Raw genomic sequence first — 20,060 nt, 5'->3', positions numbered from 1 at the left:
GGAGGACTTCAAGAAAAACCAAGGAATACGAAGTCATAGTTACTCTATGTGATCCTTTTTTTTTCAGAATGCTCTTGGGAGGGTTTATATATTTACTGATCTACTGAAAGTCCATTGACCTTCCTGAGCCACAAAATGTTCAGAGATTTCACAATTTCCATCAGAGCCACCACATGATTCTACTGCAAGTCTGAAGAAAACCAGATTGCAGTGTTTACAGTTTCTGGTAGAACTTCCAGGTAAAGCTAGTTTGTGGGTACTCAGTAATAGATGAGAACTTGGGGAAAATCTAGACAGTGATCCACACAAAATAATAATTGTTGATATTTTCTAAATCTTTACAATGGACCAGGCACTGAGCTGAGTTTTTTCCATATGTCAACTCTTCAAATCATTGCAACAATTCTAGATAAGAGAAAGGAATTTTTTTTTTTTTTTTTTTTTTTTTGAGATGGAGTCTCGCTCTGTCGCCCAGGCTGGAGTACAGTGGCCGAATCTCAGCTCACTGCAAGCTCCGCCTCCCGGGTTCCCGCCATTCTCCTGCCTCAGCCTCCGGAGTAGCTGGGACTACAGGCGCCCGCCACCTCGCCCGGCTAAGTTTTTTGTATTTTTTAGTAGAGACGGGGTTTCACCATGTTAGCCAGGATGGTCTCGATCTCCTGACCTGGTGATCCGCCCGTCTTGGCCTCCCAAAGTGCTGGGATTACAGGCTTGAGCCACCGTGCCCGGCCTAAGAGAAAGGATTATTATCCACATTATGCAGATAAGACACAGAGAGCTTAAGCAACTTTTATAATGTTACACAGCTAGTAACGTATACTCAAAATCATTTTTGATACTGAATACAGGCAGTTTGGCAAAAAGGTCATGCTTTGACCACTACTCTGTAGCTATATTCTTAAGAAAACAAAAATTTAAGAAAATAGTGTATAGAGAAAGCAGGACCCAGAATACAATCTTGGAGAATTTCCACTTTGAAAACTAAAAGAAAGTAGAAAAACGATTAGAAGCACCAGAAAAGATTATACTGGAAAGAAATTAGAATGTGCGGTGTCATGAAAAATAATGGAAACATGTTCACCACCTTTAAATGCTAGAGAATATAAAGAAAAATAAAAAACATTAGATAACCCTGAATTTGATGATTTTTGGAAAAGCAATTTTAGGCCAGAGTTGGAGGTTGGAAGCCAGAGTCCCAGGGGCTAATGAGTAAGTGAACCTAGCAATTATGGTTTACTCTTACAAGATATTTGGCAGCAGGAGAAAGGAGGAGATGGTATGACATTTGGCAGGGTAGCAACCTCAAGAGAAATTTTCATTTTAGAATAGGCAAAAACAAAGAAGTATTTCTGTGAGCTCAGAAAAAGATACTGTAGACAGGAAAAAGGAATATCCAAGAGAGAAACAAGCATATTGATGGCATAAACTCCCTAAAGAAGAATGGGAGTAAGAATCCAAGTGAATCCAAGAGAATCCTTGGAAAGAAAAATGCTACCATAGGTTCTTAATGCTTCACTATTCAAATTAGTTGGGTTCTCGTTCTATATTGTTTTTTATTTTTTTGTTTGTTTTAATCTAGCACCTTGAAATACCCCCTCTACACATTCTGCTATCTGAAAGAAGGACAACTAGAGACAAGATCATAGGAATTAAGCAAGGAGGATATATTAATTAGGATGGTTTGGTTGCAAGCAATATAAACCTACTAATGCTTGCTTAAGTATAGTAACAAGGAATTTATTAGTAGGATGCCGGAGTGCCTCACGGCAAAGATTTAGCTGAGCCTTAGGAATGATTTTTAAAAGTGGTTGAAATTAGCCGGGCGCGGTAGCTCACGCCTGTAATCCCAGCACTTTGGGAGGCCGAGGCGGTTGGATCACGAGGTCAGAAGTTCAAGACCAGCCTGGCCAAGAGAGTGAAACTCTGTCTCCACTAAAAATACAAAAATTAGCCGGGCGTGGTGGCAGGTGCCTGTAATCCCAGGTACTCGGCAGGCTGAGGCAGATAATTGCTTGAACCCGGGAGGCGGAAGTTGCAGTGAGCCGAGATCGGGCCATTGCACTCCAGCCTGGGTGACAGAGCAAGACTCCGTCTCAAGAAAAAAAAAAAAAAAAAAAAAAAAGGTTGAAATCACTGCGGAGAACCTAGAGTTCTCTCTCTCAGTCTGTTTTTGCTTCTCATAGCAATTCAATGTAGTTTAATCTCTTTGCGTCCAGTGCAACAGAATAGAAAAATAAACACTACCAATAGCTCAAAGCTGGCATTCTATCATATGGCAGTGCATTCAGAGATTCGTTTGAATGGGAGCATTCTGATTGGCCCAGCTTATGTAAGATGTCTTCTTTGGGGCCAATCAGCTGTGGCCGGATGACAGGGCTATGTCTTATGAGTATAAGTTCTTCACATTGCAAGCGCTGGTTGGGTCTGCAGATAGTTCCTAGAAAAATTTGCAAGGAATTTGGGGATAGGTAAAACAACATGTTTCTACCAACACAGCACCAATGAGGCAACGTTACAAGACGTAGGACTGGGATAGTCTCACACAAATTTCTATTTTCTTGGCTTTCATTTTCTTAAAAGACAAAAGTCAACTGAGCTTCCTTACACATACCAACTCATTATGACAATCTAGGTCATACGGAGGTTACTTCAAGCATAGCTCATTTATTCAACAAGCACAGATTGAACACTTAGCCATGTTCCAGATATAGCTTTGTGTTGGTTTCCCTGCAAACCTACTGAAATTGAAAATTAAAATACACTTAAAGAGCTGCGTGGTAACGGGACGCAATTTTTCCTCAAACTTCACGATGGAAAAACAAAATCCTCATAGTCTAACGTCACTTGGAACTGAAAGATAGGTGATTCAGGGATAATAATTACCAGGCTTTCTCTTCAGCATGTGTTCGGCCTCTATTGCTGTTATTTCAGAAACCGTGGTGAACACATGAGCGCAATGAACGGAGGCTCGCTCCATGCAGTACCGGTGGTAAATCTGCCTTTCCCCAGCCTCTTTGTCTATGTTAAACTGTTAGAAACAAAAATAAAACACACATTTGCTAACACTAGCCCTTCTACACAAGCAAAACAAAATCACACGTTTCACCAATTGGCTTTCCTCAAGGCTATGTAAAATTTTATGACCACACAAAAGTAATAAAAGCTTGAATTAAACCCATTACTACAACACACACAAGAACTTACACTTTAAAAGACATTGTTTACTCCATTTCTCCTTCCAAACTGCTGTTTAACTCCCTAAGTAAATGATGCTTCTACCTTGCTGTAATCACATAGAATTCTTGAATTTTTGACATTTTAATTACACTTTTACTTATTCTACATCTTGGAATACTGAGCTAATGCCTTTCTCCAAAGTCTTTTATGCATTTTCCCATAAACAGTGAAACAAAGTTGACATTAAACTTGACATTGAAAATAAGAATAATTATTGTAATGCTTAATTCACTGGAAGAGAACCTGAGAAAGAGAAAGACAAATGCTTTTCCTTGGTTATAGATCTTCCCCTTTATAATTGCAAAGAGTGTATAGTTACTCTAGTTAGATATTGTGCTAGATTATGCAATTATCTATACTTCCAGGTAGTTTAACTTTAAAAAAGTCAAATTCCCAACAATCACTTAAATAATCGGCAACTGTTGTGGGCTTTTGCCATTGCACTTAGTTACTGAATGTAATGTTTCACATAGCTGCATATGAAACTAGCAGTGTCTAAGACAAAAAGAATATGTAAAGTTTCTGACATTATGTAAGTAGGGTGCTTTTCATAATGGAGATTGTTAGTAGCTCTTCAGCACTAGTGTCAGGCACTCCACTAAGCACAATGACATATTTAATCTTTGTAAACTACTGAGACACATATTTTGTCTTCATTTTATGGAGAAGGAAATTGAAACTTTTAGAGGTCAAGAAACTTGCCGAAGGTCACATTGCTATTAAGAATCTTAGTAGAACCCTAATTTGATCCCTAATCAGCCTGACTGATGAATGAATACAATCTTGTATTCATCTGTTTATATATCATTTAGACTTCAACTCTATCAACAAGTTAGTCCCAATAATTATGGCATCATAGAGAGAAAAATACTGAAAAGAGACCCATTAGAGGAATCTCATAATTAGAACAAGAAAACTTCTAGAACATTCTTTCATGACTGTAATATTTGGAATCATCTCTCTGAAAATGTTTGAATCAGGTTGTTTATGACATGCTTGGATTAGCAGAAGTTTTCTTAAAAGCTCTATGTGTCCGGTCTAATTCATGAAACCAAATCTCTCATTTAATCAACTTTTGTGAGCAATTTATGTGTATCTATTACCTTTAAGAAACTTATAAATTAATGGAAAATGGGTTTAAAAAACAGGTAGAAATGAAATGAGTGTGTGTCTGAATAAGTTACAGGATCAGAGCAGCACTGATTCACTCTGGCTGAAGGTAGGCAAAAGTATCTCATACTACGCAATAAGTGTAGTCAGCATCAACCCTACAAATGTAAGACTTTCAAGTGCAAAGACGAAGACTTACTCATCTTTGTATTTCCAAACTGGTTGGATGAATAAAATGGCATTTGGACCACGACATGAAAGTTTAATTCTGGGAAAGTTATTTTTAGCTGAAATGCTAGCCGCCCTAAAGAACAAGTATAGAAAATGCTATGGCATGTACAGAAAATAGCAGCACATCTGATGTGACTGTAGCATTGGATGTAGAATGTAAGAGACAGAGGCTGGTCAGATACAATAGGGCCAGATCACTGAAATCCCTAAAGATGAGCTTAGGAATTTTGCCTTTGTCCTATAAACAAGAAAAGCCACTCTGAACGTGTTTGTTTAGAGGTGTGGTAAAGACAGAGTTGATGTTTAAGAAAAATAACTCTGGAAAGAAGTAAAGAATGTTTTCTATCCCGTTGAGTATTTTGTGAATTTCAAATGAGATAACAAATGTCAAATGTTTAGAAAAGTGCCTGGAATATGGAAAGTGCTCAATACACTTAGCCATTGTTCTTATTAATTATTATTATTGTTGTAGAGAATCACATGTCACAGATAAGACAGCATTTAACATTTGGACATTTAGAGATGGAAAGATAGATTTTCTAAATGAGCAGGCTGAGTATGCACAAATACAGTGGCAGGATAGCAGGAGCCTGGAAACCCCGTGAGAGGCCTTGGGGAAGTCAGGCAGGTGTGCATGCTTCTGCCTTTCCCTCCTCCCATGGGGCACCCTTATCTTTTAGGTCTGTAGTAAGCGTGGCCACACCTGTGGCTTTACAGAAACCCTATCCGTTTACACATGTTGTCCACTCTTTATGACTGTATCTTAAAATCTCTGTACAATAATTCCAACATAGGACATATCTGGACCTGGTCTTTTTGACAATGGGTTTTTACTTTCTTGCATTTTAATATATCTCATAATTTTTTATTGAATACTGGATAATGTGTATAGAAAAACAAAAAAAGGGTAAAGTACATATTAATCAATAAAACACAGTCCAGTGACACAGTGGGTAACCCTATAATTGAAGCTGACTAGCTCAAAACTTGATCAGAAGAAAGTTTAAATCCACCAAATAATTGTCCATGGCTTCCTTTCCCATTTTCCAATCCCAAATGGCATTGTCCTCAGATTTCCATCTAGGAAATTCCATTACAATTAAGAGAAAAAAAAAAAAAAGGCCAGGCGTGGTGGCTCACGCCTGTAATCCCAGCACTTTGGGAGGCTGAGGCAGGCAGACCATGAGGTCAGGAGATCAAGACCATCCTGGCCAACATGGTGAAACCACGTCTCTACAAAAAACACAAAAATTAGCCGGGCGTGGTGGCGCGTGCCTGTAGTCCCAGCTACTCAGGAGGTTGAGGCAGGGGAATTGCTTGAACCCGGGAGGAGGAGGTTGCAGTGAGCCAAGATCCCATCACTGCACTTCAGCCTTGCAACAGAGCAAGACTCCGTCTCAAAAAACAAACAAACAAACAAACAACAACAACAACAACAAACCCATAAGAAAACTAAAGGCTTTAGGGAATAAAAAGCATTTATTATGTAGCCATTAGAGTCGAGGGGATAATTGATCAATGACTGGACTTTAAAAAACGAGTTTGAGCCGGGTGCGGTGACTCACGCCTGTAATCCCAGCACTTTGGGAGGCCGAGGCGGGCGGATCACAAGGTCAGGAGATCGAGACCACGGTGAAACCCCGTTTCTACTAAAAATACAAAAAATTAGCCGGGCGCGGTGGCGGGCGCCTGTAGTCCCAGCTACTCGGGAGGCTGAGGCAGGAGAATGGCGTGAACCCGGGAGGCGGAGCTTGCAGTGAGCCGAGATCGCGCCACTGCACTCCAGCCTGGGCGACAGAGCAAGACTCTGTCTCAAAAAAAAAAAAAAAAAAAAAAAACGAGTTCGGAGGCCGAGCATGGTGGCTCATGCCTGTAATCCCAGCACTTTGGGAGGCAGAGGCGGGCGGATCATGAGTTCAGGAGATCGAGACCATCCTGGCTAACACGGTGAAACCCCGTCTCTACTAAAAATACAAAAACTTAGGCGTGGTGGCGGGCGCCTGTATTCCCAGCTACCCGGGAGGCTGAGGCAGGAGAATGGCTTGAACCCGGGAGGCGGAGCTTGCAGTGAGCCGAGATCGCGCCACTGCACTCCAGCCTGGGCGACAGAGTGAGACTCTGTCTCAAAAAATAATAATAATAAATGAGTTTGGAGACATATTCTTAGAGGTTCTCAGAAATTTCATACGCTGGCTGAAAATGGTTAAAATGTTATTTTAAATAATGAATTTTACTAAAAACTTAAACCAGCATTAGAGTTTTTGTAATTGGCTTCTAACAAGAATTGTTTTCAGTTAGCAGTAATTTGAGGAAAATAGCTCTAATCTTTCTGATTTCACAAAAGTTTAATTATCTTATTCTTGTTCTCATACTTACCCTATTTTTATTTAATAAATACCCTATTTATTAAAACTGAAACTGATTCTGGTTCCTGCATCAAAGATTAAACTATGACTTATTCCTTATACTGAATTTTTAAAAACCTTTCACGTGTATAATTTGGTATTCTTATTTCTTTATTCTAAACTTTGTGTGAGCATGGGGGCTTCTGTTGTGAAAAATGATTACGAACTTAATCCAAAAGCTAGTTGTTGACTGCTTGTGGTCTACTAGTCATTTTGCTAGATAGAACATTTTACTGGAAAGACGGGCAGGGTCTGACTAAACTTAAATATCTCAACCAGTGAGGGGCTTTAAACTAGAGAGATATGTCATTATATCTGAAGGAAGTGTGATAAATACGGCCCTTTCCTCAAAAGGGTAAAGTTGTAATATGTAACTATATGCTATAATGTGTTTCTTCCTTAAAACCAAATAAGAATATCCTATGTATATTATTAGTAGCTTTTTAAATTATTTATTACTATATAAGATTCAAGAATTCCGAAGTGGGCCGGGCGCGGTGGCTCAGCCTGTAATCCCAGCACTTTCGGAGGCCGAGACGGGCGGATCACCAGGTCAGGAGATCGAGACCATTCTGGCTAACACGGTGAAACCCCGTCTCTACTGAAAAATACAAAAAACTAGCCGGGCGAGGTGGCGGGCGCCTGTAGTCCCAGCTACTCGGGAGGCCGAGGCAGGAGAATGGCGTAAACCCGGGAGGCGGAGCTTACAGTGAGCTGAGATCCGGCCACCGCACTCCAGCCTGGGCGACAGAGCCAGACTCCGTCTCAAAAAAAAAAAAAAAAAAAAAATTAATTCTGAAGTGAAATACTCAATCTGCCACTCTGATATTTTCTCTTTCACTGAAGTCAAAGTGCACTCCTCTCCAGGAAGCATGCTTGTTCATCTTATCAGCTTAGCACAGATGACTGGTTTGCCCTTATTAGTCCACCATTACTATGTGCCGCTAAGAACCTCCTACATCCCCAAGCTTTCTGAAATCCTTGGTGACTTTATTTTAAATGTACAGCTTATGTTTCTAGTTTGGCCTTTAGATTAGGCTGACCTTTTCATAGGGATGGACTCATCAGGACCACTCATTGCTTTACAGATGTTAAAAGTTTTTCAGAAAGAGCTTTTTTGCACTCTGTCTTTGAGACAGTAGTATAACTTTTCAGTAGCATTATCTGAGTATTATTTACGTATCACACACACATACACATTCTGTTTTATAGAATCCTAGAACTCTTTAAGCTGGGAAAGTTTTAAAAATCAACTTTCTAACTTCCTAATTTTCCTGATAATGAAACCGAACCCTAAAGTGCTAAATAGATTTGATAATACAGATACCAAATCTGCAAAACCTCTGAATTTATATTCCTCAAATGCTTTGTTAATATTATTAACATGCTGATATAAAATACATACTTTCATTAATCTAAATGGACATATAAAAAATAGAAGAAATAAATCAAAACTGAATGACTTTGGCAGGTCATAGAATCAGGTAACCTGCTAAGATTAGCAAAAATAACTTGTTGTTCACCGAGGACCCATATCCCTGTTTGCAATAACTTCTGTTTTACTTGATCCCACAAAAATGCCCCCTGTGCATTGTGAAGTTACAGGGAAAATTGAGCCTATCAACCTATAGTGTGGCTTTTAATCAATTGTTTACCTGGAGGATAGAAGAAATAGAGGAAGGAAGTCTCACAGTGCAAGTTTGTATGTCTCAAATCCCAGTTCTCTACCTGCCACTCAGAGCTGTGTGTGGATCCAGGGTGTTCACAGCACTTCCATAGCCTTTGGCTAGAACGGGGGCCCAACCCTGGGCCGACACCATGTCTTTCCTCCTACCATATCCCTCTGGAACTATTGTTCCACAGCGGGACAGAAATCAGGCCTCTCACCTCTCTACTCTAGTGTACTCTGAACAAAGTTGAGCTATATGAGCTGTCTGTCAACCCAAGGGAAGCTTTGTCATGAATATTGATTAGCTAAAAGGGCATTTCTGCCGTCTGGTTGGCAGATGAAATGTACAGATCAATACTTATCTTTCAGCTTCAGCAATCTGAAAGAAGGGTGAGTAAGGAGGAAGGAGGAAGGAGGAAGGAATATTTACCTTATCAAGATGGTTGTAGAAATCAATATTTGCTGCGCAGAGATACCTCCCGAGTAGTGTAGCGTGGGTTGTAAATATTGTGGCAATAGGAAGTTTCCTGGCTCGAGAAAGGATCAGTCCAATTCCAGCCTGCCATTCATGGAATTGGGCAACGACATGTGTATCATCTGCGTGATCTGTCACCTACATTAGAAAAAAAAAAAAAGCATTCAGAAAAGTTGTTGATGAAGCTTGATTGTGATCATGGTCCACATTATAAGTGGAGTTATGGGCCGGGCGCGGTGGCTCAAGCCTGTAATCCCAGCACTTTGGGAGGCCGAGGCGGGCGGATCACAAGCTCAGGAGATCGAGACCACAGTGAAACCCCGTCTCTACTAAAAATACAAAAAATTAGCCGGGTGCGGTGGCGGGCGCCTGTAGTCCCAGCTACTCGGGAGGCTGAGGCAGGAGAATGGCGGGAACCCGGGAGGCGGAGCTTGCAGTGAGCCGAGATCGCGCCACTGCACTCCAGCCTGGGCAACAGCGTGAGACTCCGTCTCAAAAAAAAAAAAAAAAATAAGTGGAGTTATGGTGTCTATAAAATATTTTACAATTTAAAGGAATCTAAACATAGAGCATGAATATTTAGCAGGAATAAGTACAGGATTCAGTGGCATGTTCATTAACCCCATATATTTTTATATCTTAATCCTCTCTTTCAGTGATGGAGCAGATTTTTTGTATCCACAGAAGAATAAATACTAATATTAATGACAAGTAATGAATATTAAGAAATAAATGGAATAAATGCAAAGTAGGCACTCAAAAAGTATTTATTGACTGGATGAATAAATAAATTCTTAAAGATATCACTGAACAGCTGAATCAATTGGGACTACTCACTTACAAGTTTACTTTTTAAAAACTACTTGAATTTTTTTTAATTGACTAGACTTGTGTTTATTTATTGTGTACATTCTGATGTTTGCTGAAGGAATGGCCAGGAAGAGACTTCTATAAAAATATAAAAATGCCTTCTTTATTTGTAGTGGCCCAGTTACGGAAAAGCAAATGTTGCTTAAAACTATATAGCAATCATAATGAAAAAAATGCATATGAAGAAAAAGTGACTTTTACAATATCATTTTTTTCTAATAAATAGTACTTGGATTCTCGATGACTTGAAAACTCTAAAAGCCTACAATGATTTTCATGTGTGTATTTGCATATTTGATTTTGAGAAACAAAGATAAAATGCCATTACATCATTTTAGAATAAATAATAAACGATTTCATGTTTTGAATTTATCTTATTTGGGTTTTCTTTTTCTTGAAGGCAACAAAATTTAACTGATATATTATTAAGAATATGGAATTAGAGAGAAAGAGGCTAATAAAAAACATGCCTTAAATCAAATCGCACCTTTGCAACACACTGAAGATCGGGGTATAATTCCACCCCAGGGTCTAGTTCCAAATCAGGTGGGCATCCGTCTCTTTGCCTTACAAAGAGACAGCTTATTTTGTTTGCCCTTACAAAATATTAACATTCACACTGACTCCACTGTGAGAATTCATTTCCTTAATAGAGAAAAGAGCAAAACACCAGCATTCAAGAAGGCTGAGCAGAGAATTGGGAAATTTGGAGCGTTAACTTAAAACAGTGGTTATCACATGTAGTGTACATCAGGATCACTTGGAGAGCTTATTAAACAAATAGCTTCTTAAGCTATTTGCTACTCTTAGGATTCTATACTTCATGTTTTTCTTGCATGTATATTAAGTATCATCTATATATCGGGCAATATAATTGGGTGTTTTACACACATCATGCCATTTAAATTTGACATGAGGTAAATAGTAATAAGTATCATTATTACACTGTTCCAAAGGCTGGCATTTAATTTCCAGAATGCTCAACATTTTCTCAGATTTCTTTCAATTGTATTAGGACAAGCCATAATGGCATCATCTCAAAATTTCCTTCATTTAAAGATCATGGGATCATTTTTAGGCACTGAAAGCAGTTGTGCTGTTCCTCTGTTGTATCACTATATAATAAACCATACCTCTTTTAAGAACCAGGCAGTTAAAGATCCAAATATCAGCATATCATTGGCTTCTCGGTCATGATAAGGAATGCCGACACTGCATGCTTCCCAGAGGTCACCCTTCCACCTATCCAGATTCCAAGCTGAAAAGCCTATGTCAAAAAGTACCACATAAGGACTTCCTTCTATCAGCCATCTTCCAAAATGCACCTGTCATATAAAGAACACATAGCCATGTATGATATTAAGTCATGCAAGACAGGACAATGTATTTGCACTCTGAGGATATAAAATTTATGTAGTACTCAATGGCAGATTAAACAAGCTACTTAGAAAAGAATACTGATAACATATAGCCTTTGCTGTTTGAGCCTCAAGCTGGAATGGGCATAAATCCATTCTTCTAGAATCTCCAAATTCTTGCTCTTCATTAAATTTAAAAACAATGTATCTAGATCATGTAATCTCTGTTCATCTGTCTTTAGTTACTTGCTTGTGACCTTGAGCTCATAGGGTTTAATATTACAGTCTCTGCTTTTATGACAGAGCAATGAAATGCTTTGTATCTCTGAAAACCTGGGTAGTTGGATATAATGGCTCCAGTGTCACTTATTTTCTTTTATGGAACAGGACTAACAATATTTCTTGCTAGAAGAAAAAGCTATTTCTGTAGACCAATATGTATGATTTATCTGGCTATTCCTATCAAAAAAAAAAGTGATGCAAAATGTTTCCCAATATGGTTGCCGTCAGAGGTTTAACTAAACACATTGCCCTAGATACATTATCTCTTTAATCTAGCAGCTCAAAGTATAATTCTATTACAATCTTCAAATTGACGTTGATTCCTCAATGTTTTATCTTCTGCAAGTTTTAATGGATTAGTGCTCTCATTTTTTTCCCAATTGTGTGTATATCATCACTTGAATATCCAAGTTTTAACTCCCTTTTTTGTTTCCATATTTCTACAGCAATTTACTTGTTCTTTTGTCTTAATTTTTATTTTATGTTTATTCTTCTATTACATGATATACAACCTCATAAACCACTTCAAACCCTTTCTGGAACTCAGCAGAGGCTAAGAGTCTCTTTGAATGTGGATCCAGGCTTCTCTAGAAAATAAAATATATTCATATCGCTTACATGTTGGCACTTATGACTCCACCCATGGCTGAATTTTGCAGGACTTCAAAGCCCAATTTGATCATTTCCTACCAGGGGACCCAGACATGTGTGGGGATGCTTCTCACCCATCTGTTCCTTGGTCAACCTTGAAAGACCCTCATTATGTTTCAGTTGTTTCCTTTATAATTCAGTGTTTATCATGCCACTGTTTCCTTTTAAGATGAAATTTTCCTGAGCCCCAAACAACTTTTCAATAGTTTTTCTCCTCGGGAAATTCATTGCTTCATGTATTTTAACACTGTGAATAACATGTAATATTACTATATAATGTTTACTGACTGCCTAATATGTGTCACATGATACGTAAGCTAAGATTATAAAGAAGAGCTGACACTATCACACAAATAGAGAATGTAAGCCAATTGGTACTGACCTCCAGTCAGTTCTTGGCTGCAACATGAAAATATCCCTACACTAGGAGGCCATGTAGTCTTGAGACCAGTCAGTTCCACTGTGTTTCTCATCTACCTCCTCCTTTACAGGAACTTCAAATGCAAGCCCCTTCTAATATCTCCTTTATTTGCATCCTGACAGTACGATAGGCATTGTTCTATCACATTTCTAACATTCTCTATGCTGCCTTCACTAAGAAATGTTTTCCGGTACTCTTTGGGATCTCACGTTCCCTTGTAAATTATACATTCCACTCCTTAAACCTTGCGTGCACCTCCTAGACACCACTACCCACACAGCATCTCAAGTGAAGACTTCACATTTTTTCACCCCCAGAAACTATATTCCTGGGATGAGTAGGAAGGAAAGTTACTGATTTTTAAAATTCTACTGAAACTTTTAAAGCCTTATTCTTTATTTACACATAAAACACCTTTGAAATGTATGCTATCCAAAAATATTACCTTTCCTTGCTCAGCAAAGATAAGGTTACTTTTTGACCTTATCCTAAGCAACTTCAAAGGCCATATTTTTTATCCTGCACACTTAACCTCATGGTTACTTGACCTTATGGACTTAAAAGACTTTCATGTCAATCTGCTTTCAGCTACTCAAGATCATGACTGCATTCTTTCCTTGTCAAATCCCAAATTGTTTCTTCTCTAAAATATTCCACTTCGGCATTCTGCTACCCAGTTAGAACTCTTGTACTTCCATTTCTGTCACTCTGTTTCTGCCAGTGTATATATTCTTTCTTTCTCCCCTTTAAGATCTCCGGTTCCCATAACCCTCCATTTTGTCCTACATTACCATCTTCTTTCTGGCTTTGCTTACTTTCCTGTCTATTCCTTATTTAATTCCTTCCTTTTCTATATATTCTAATGCAATGGCCCATCAATTAAACTATTAATTCAATCACTTTCACAATTACCTTCTATTCTTGGGCTACGTTGACCCACTGTATGAATGGTGAAATTAAACAACACTGGATCTTCATCTATTCTACTTCCTGCACCATCACTCAGACTGCAGATCTCTCCTGGACTAAGTCAGACACGTGTGTATTTGTGCCACTATAAAGTCATGACTACACCTCAAACATGTCCAAAAATTCCTTGAACACTTTTTCAGAACTTCTTTCTTGAACTTCCCTAGTTTCTACATTTGCCTCTTAATTCTCATAAAATGACCTTTAACACCTGCTTCAGTAAGATCATCAAAAAGACAGGGTAAGATTGGCCTGAATTCTTCATTAACTTGTATCTAGTATTTGCAGATATCCTTGTTTCCTGTTTGAGTGAGACAAGTGAAAAATGATTCTTTCAGTATTGCTTTGGATCTTGTTCCCTTCCCCATTCTCAGTGACTTTACTCTCTTCAATCTTCCATTTATTCTGAGCTTTTAGCTTTTTCCTGTCTGCTAGGTATTTCCCTTTTGCAAATAAACATGCTCAGGTCTTACCCATATTTAATAACACACCAATTCTCAAAACTATGTCATTCTGCAACTACTTTATTATATTTTATCTTCATAGAAAAATCTCGTAATCACAACTTCTGTATCTTTTTTCTTACCACTTGTTTATTCTTTAACCCATTGAAATGAGATTTAACCTTCCTTTCTCTTCTGAAACTGTACTTACCTATGTTACAAATGGCCCAAATATTACCAAACCCAGCAGACCCTGGATCAATCCTTTGTTGACTTAATCCCTTCTTCATACTTAAAATTCTCTCCTCCCTTGATTTGATATCACAATTCCTATTGTAGCTGTAACAAATTACCAGAAGCCTAGTGGCTTAAAACAAATTTATTATCTTACAGATATTGAAGTCAGTCGTTCAAAATAGACTAAAGTCAGTGTATTGATAGAGCCACATTCCAGGTGTAGTCTCCAAGGAAGAATCTATTTTCTTCTTTTTTTTTTGGAGATGAAGTTTCACTCTTGTTGCCCAGGCTGGTGTGCAATGGTACAATCTCGGCTCATTGCAACTTCTGCCTCCCGGGTTCAAGTGATTCTCCTGCCTCAGCCTCCCAAGTAGCTGGGATTACAGATGTCTGCAACCACACCCGGCTAATTTTGTATATTTAGTAGAGACAGGGGTTTCACCATGTTGACCAGGCTGGTCTTGAACTTCTGACTTCAGGTGATCCATCCGCCTTGGCCTCCCAAAGTGCTGGGATTACAGGCATGAGCCACCGTGCCTGGCTGCCTTTTCTTACTTCTATAGGCCACCTATATTCCTTGTGGCCTCTTCCTCCATCTACAAAGTAGCGCCCTTCAACCTCTGCTTTCATTGTCACATCTCCTGCCTGATCCTAATTCTACAGCCTCCCTCTTATGAGGACCCTTATGTTTACTTTGGGCCCACCTAGATAATTCAGGATTATCTCCCCTTCTCAAAATCTCTAAGTTAATCACATCTGCAATATTCCATTTGCTATAAAAGGTAACATATTCACAGCTTCTGAGGATTAAGACGTGAACATCCTTGGTTCTACATCATTAGCTTTGCTTCTACATTTGCAATATCTAGCTTCTTTTAATGTAGATGCCCTAACATGCTGACATTCCACAAGGGTTGGTTGAAAACCTTTGCTCCATGTCTAAACATTTCCACGGAATAATTTTAACAACACTCCTGACTTCAGTTTATGTACAAACGACTTCCTCAAAAACACGTTTACACTATAGCTTCTGCTGAACTCCAAACCACTTATCCTTCCTCCTTGGTATTCACAAGGTGTCTCAAATGCAATCCATTTAAAAGGAAGTTCATTATCTTTCTCACAAACCTACTATTTTTCTCTAAGTAGGTGAATGGTCTTCTCTTGTGAGTTCATGTTAATTGCAGTCTTTTTTCCCATAAGTTTACTGAGAATTGCCAAGTAAAGTGTCAGTTCCTTTACCTGGCAGCCATGCTTATTCATTGCATCCACTGCTCTTCTGACAGCATCATTTACAGGTTCACATTGTTCCACCTGAGTCTTCATATTATGCTCAAAATATGGACCTATCAGAAAATAGTTGTCTCCCCATTCATCTGCTGTTGTTTTGGCCTTTGTCTGAATCACAGTATAGATGCCTCCAACTGTTAAAAGGAAAAAAGTTTCCATTATCATTCAGGTTAGCGATTCGTTCAAAGTGAAAAGGGATGAAAATGAGTTCAGATTTTTAAATTAGCATTTAGGATCCACTAAGCCCAAGGATTTATTTACCTTTCAAAAAGAATAGTGTTTAGCATATTGTTAAGGGACACCAACGAACGGTTACTGCTTTGTTCAATTCTGTGCGTATTTTAAAGTCCCTTCCAGGTACATGTGAAAGAACAGCAGGCTGGCAGCAGCAAAGAGGTAAAATACTTCAAAAAAAAAGTCTGAAAAGACAATTGTAGCAAAACACTAACTTGCTTAAAGCTCCAGTCACTTTGTAGTGTCAAAGTTAGGACAAATACCCATTGTCATCATACATGCCTTCAGCATCAGAAATCACTTTCACCTCTCTTCCTCCTTCTCCGACAGTGGTCCAGAAGGGGCTCAGGCATGTTCAAATAACAGCTGCTGTGGTTTTCAATTATGAGGAAATCTCCTAAGCTAAATAGTCATTTATCTTTTAAAGCACCAACTAAGGTACCTTTTGATAAGGAGAAAGTGCTTATAGATGTTCATAGAAGATGCTTGGTCCAACCCTGATGTCAAATCCAATAACACAGATACATATTTCATTCTCACATGGTATTTCTCCCTTCCTAGTAAGGGAGGAGACCACCCCTCATATTGTCTTATGCCCAATTTCTGCCTCCAAAGAAAGAAGTAAAAACTAAAAGGCAGAAATGAAATTCACAGGCAGACAGCCTGGCGCCGCACCCCGGGCCTGGTTAAAGATCGAACCCATACCTAATCGGTTATATTATCTATAGATTCCAGACATTGTATGGAAAAGCATTGTGAAAATCCCCGTCCTGCTCTGTTCCACTCTGATTACCGGTGCATGCAGCCCCCAGTCATGTACCCCCTTAGAGTTGTAAGCCCTTAAAAGGGACAGGAATTGCTCACTCGGAGAGCTCTCCGAGTTTCTCCTATTTGTTTCTCCTATTTGTTTCTCCTATTTGTTCTGTCTCTCTAGAGAACCCTGACAAATACAGTGAGCTCAGGTCCTGAGCAGACATTTTCCAAAAGAAGACATACAAGTGGCAAATAAATGTGAAAAAAATGCTCATCATCACTAATAATCATAGAATGCAAATTAAAACCACCATGTGATACCTCCTTATGCCAGTCAGAATGGCTATCATTATAAAGTTTAAAAACAGCAGATGTTGGTGAGGATGTGAAGATAAGAAAATGCTTATACACTGTTGGTAAGAATGTAAATTAGTACAAACGTTATGAAAGACAGTATGAAGATTTCTGAAAGATCTAGAAACAGAACTACCATTCGATCCAGCAATCCTGCTACTGGGTATGGACCCAAAGTGAAAGAAATCATATTTAAAAAGACATCTGCATTAGTATGTTCAAAGTAGCACTGTTTCCAATAGCAAAGATGTGGAATCAACCTAAATGTCTATCAATGGATGATTGGATAAAGAAAATGTGGTGTATATGTGTGTATTTATATATGTATATATTAATATGTTAATATATATCTATTAGCCATAAAAAAGAATGAAATCATGTCTTTTGTAGAAACATGGATAGAACTGGAGGACATTACCCGCAGTGAAATAACTCAGAAACAGAAAGTCAAACACAGTATGTTCTCACTTAGTGAGAGCTAAGTGGGAGCTAAACGATGGGTACCCATAGACATATAGAATGAAATAATAGACACTTGAGACTAAAGAAAGATGGGAGGATAAGAGTACGGTGAGGATTGAAAAACTATGGATTGGACACAATGTTCACTTTTCAGGTGATGGTCCACTAAAAGTTCAGACTTCACCACTATGCAACGTATGTATGTAAGAAACCTGATCTTATACCCTGATACAGCTTGGCTGTGTCCCCACCCAAATCTCATCTTGAATTGTAGTTCCCATAATCCTCACATGTTGTGGGAGGGATTTGGAGGGAGGTAACTGAATCATAGAAGAGGTTATGCTCATACTCTTCTCATGATAGTGAGTTCTCACAAGATCTGATGGTTTTATAAGGGGCTTTTCCCCCTTTTGCTTGGTACTTCTACTTGCTGCTGCCACGTGAAGAAGGACATGTTTGTTTCTCCTTCTGCCATGATTGTAAGTTTCCCGAGGCCTCCCCAGCCCTGTGGAACAGTGAGCCAATTAAATGTTTTTCTTTATAAATTACCCAGTGTTGGGTATGTCTTTATAAACAGCATGATAATGAACTAGTACATACTTCCTAAATATATATAAATAAATTTTAAAAATATAAAATAAATTAGATCTGATTGGAAAGGCAAAAATTGAGCAAGTAAAATGTCATTCAATGGGGTAATTACAAAGGGTGAAGAAACTGGGCAAATGGATGTCATGAAGAGAAATTTTTAGGCAGAGGTAATGGTTAGAGCCCAGGCTCTAAACTGGAGTAGAGTGTGCAAGGAAAGAGTAATAGGATTAAAAAGGATAACCAGGTAGAAGGATATAGGGAGGGGTAAGGGGAGGAAGACCTCCAGTAAACTTAGGCAGGATATTTCCCGTGACAGCGCTAAACAATAATCACATGTGAGAATACACAAATTAGTCTGTCAATTACTTGAGCAATACTTTGTTCATGAGCTAGAGCAACGAAATGACTCAAGAAGTCCTTTGTGAAATCCTGGAGGTAATAAGATCCTGGCATCAATCTTCAACTCAATTGCAAAGAGCAATTTTATTACTTATATATTACTTCTCATTTTTCACTGCTGTCTTTCAAAACATATTCCAATTCATCAGACTACAGGTTTTGATAGCTACTATATTTCTTAAATGGATTATTCCAGTAACTTACACTTTACACAGTAAATCTTACCAATAGTCACAATCAGTGGTCACAAGGTAGAACGACATCTGGAGACATTACTTTAAGCCTGAGCCGTGCAAAATATACTTTTTGGAAAATTGCCCTTCAAAAGGTGAGACACAAAAGGCAAATGTTGATGCTATTATATGGTACCATAGGATTCATTAATTTACAAAAGAGAAGAGCTAAAGTAACTCCAAAATCCAAGCAATTTTCATATGAGTCTACACAAGCTAGTTGTCCTTAAGAATTTCATCTTTAAGGAAAAGTTTTTTACTGTATCAAAAAAAGTTTAAACTGTCATTGAGCAGAGTCTGATAATAAGGACACTATCAAACCACAGTTCAAATGCCACGTGATGAGGACAGAACAGAACACATGAGGAGGATATATAAAACTTGCAAGCAGAAACTTTTAGAGTGGACAAGAACAGACATGATGCACTTAACCATCCAACAATAAATCTAAGTTAACATAAATTGATGTTATCTACTACACCTAAGTATTTCCTCAAATTCTGGACGATTTTAGAAACCATCAAAATTATTCGTTGAGGAAAAATAAACTTAGCCAATTTACAAGGGCAACTAAAATGAAGAACTTTTCTTTAAAGTGTGGGAGTCACATCTTAGCAACATATTTAAATATATCTAAGCTTTCTTCAAAACCACTATCCACAAAAATGCAAAATTTCCAAAGAATTTATCCTTTTCTGTAGACTCATTTTCTTCATCTTCTCCAGGAGAATATACCATAAGTTTCTGATGGTACATGTTTATTAGATGTTTTATTTACATGCTTTATCCTTGAAAACTCTTTATATTTGCAACTATGCATCTTGCTCAGAGATCTTAAAACATTCTTGTTTGCTAGATTATGTATTTCAAATTCATATACACTTTGGTAGATGCTAACACTTTTATTTACTAAAGAACATAAGGGGGAATAGAAATTCTTTATTTGAAGAAACAAATGATTTGATTTGGGAAATGAAATGAAAAGATAAACATAGTTAATTAATTTGCTACTTCTTTTACTCAGCTGAGGCCTTCAGATAGTTCCCCATATAGCCTTGGAGTGTGTAAACTATGATTATGCTCTCTCAGTCTATTAGAAATAAAAACATATAGCTTTAAAAATTTCAAGGGAAGGGGCTTCAAGATGACTGACTAAAGGCATCTGATACTCGCCTCCTCCACAAAGAACCAAAATAGTAAGTAGAAAATCCCACATAAGAGAGAATTCTGGAATTCAACAGAGAAGTGACAGGAAGCATCTAAGGCAATGAAGGGGAGGGAAGCAAGGAAGCCTACCCAGTAGGCTTCCTCTGTGAGGCCAGAGAGGCTCCCCAGTTCATGGAAAGGTAAGTGACTGACTCCCAGTGGTCCACATCTGCATTATGG

General features: G+C 38.3%; 1 protein-coding gene across 1 annotated transcript in view; it reads right to left on the bottom strand.

The window, feature by feature from the left end:
* Positions 1–20,060, bottom strand: part of LOC105492101 (glycogen synthase 2) — a 62,995-nt gene that overhangs the window by 30,170 nt on the left and 12,765 nt on the right. Inside the window, exons 2-5 of the mRNA XM_071072079.1 lie at positions 15,601–15,782; positions 11,131–11,322; positions 9,083–9,265; positions 2,884–3,028 (exon numbers count right to left, since the gene is read on the bottom strand). Of these exons, the coding sequence (XP_070928180.1) occupies positions 2,884–3,028; positions 9,083–9,265; positions 11,131–11,322; positions 15,601–15,782 (702 nt within the window). The remainder of the gene's footprint in view (positions 1–2,883; positions 3,029–9,082; positions 9,266–11,130; positions 11,323–15,600; positions 15,783–20,060) is intronic.

The sequence above is a fragment of the Macaca nemestrina genome, chromosome 10 (assembly GCF_043159975.1).
Source record: "Macaca nemestrina isolate mMacNem1 chromosome 10, mMacNem.hap1, whole genome shotgun sequence".
Lineage (NCBI taxonomy): Eukaryota > Metazoa > Chordata > Mammalia > Primates > Cercopithecidae > Macaca > Macaca nemestrina.
The sequence above is the reverse complement of the archived record's forward strand: the minus strand, read 5'-3'. Positions and strand labels throughout refer to the sequence as shown.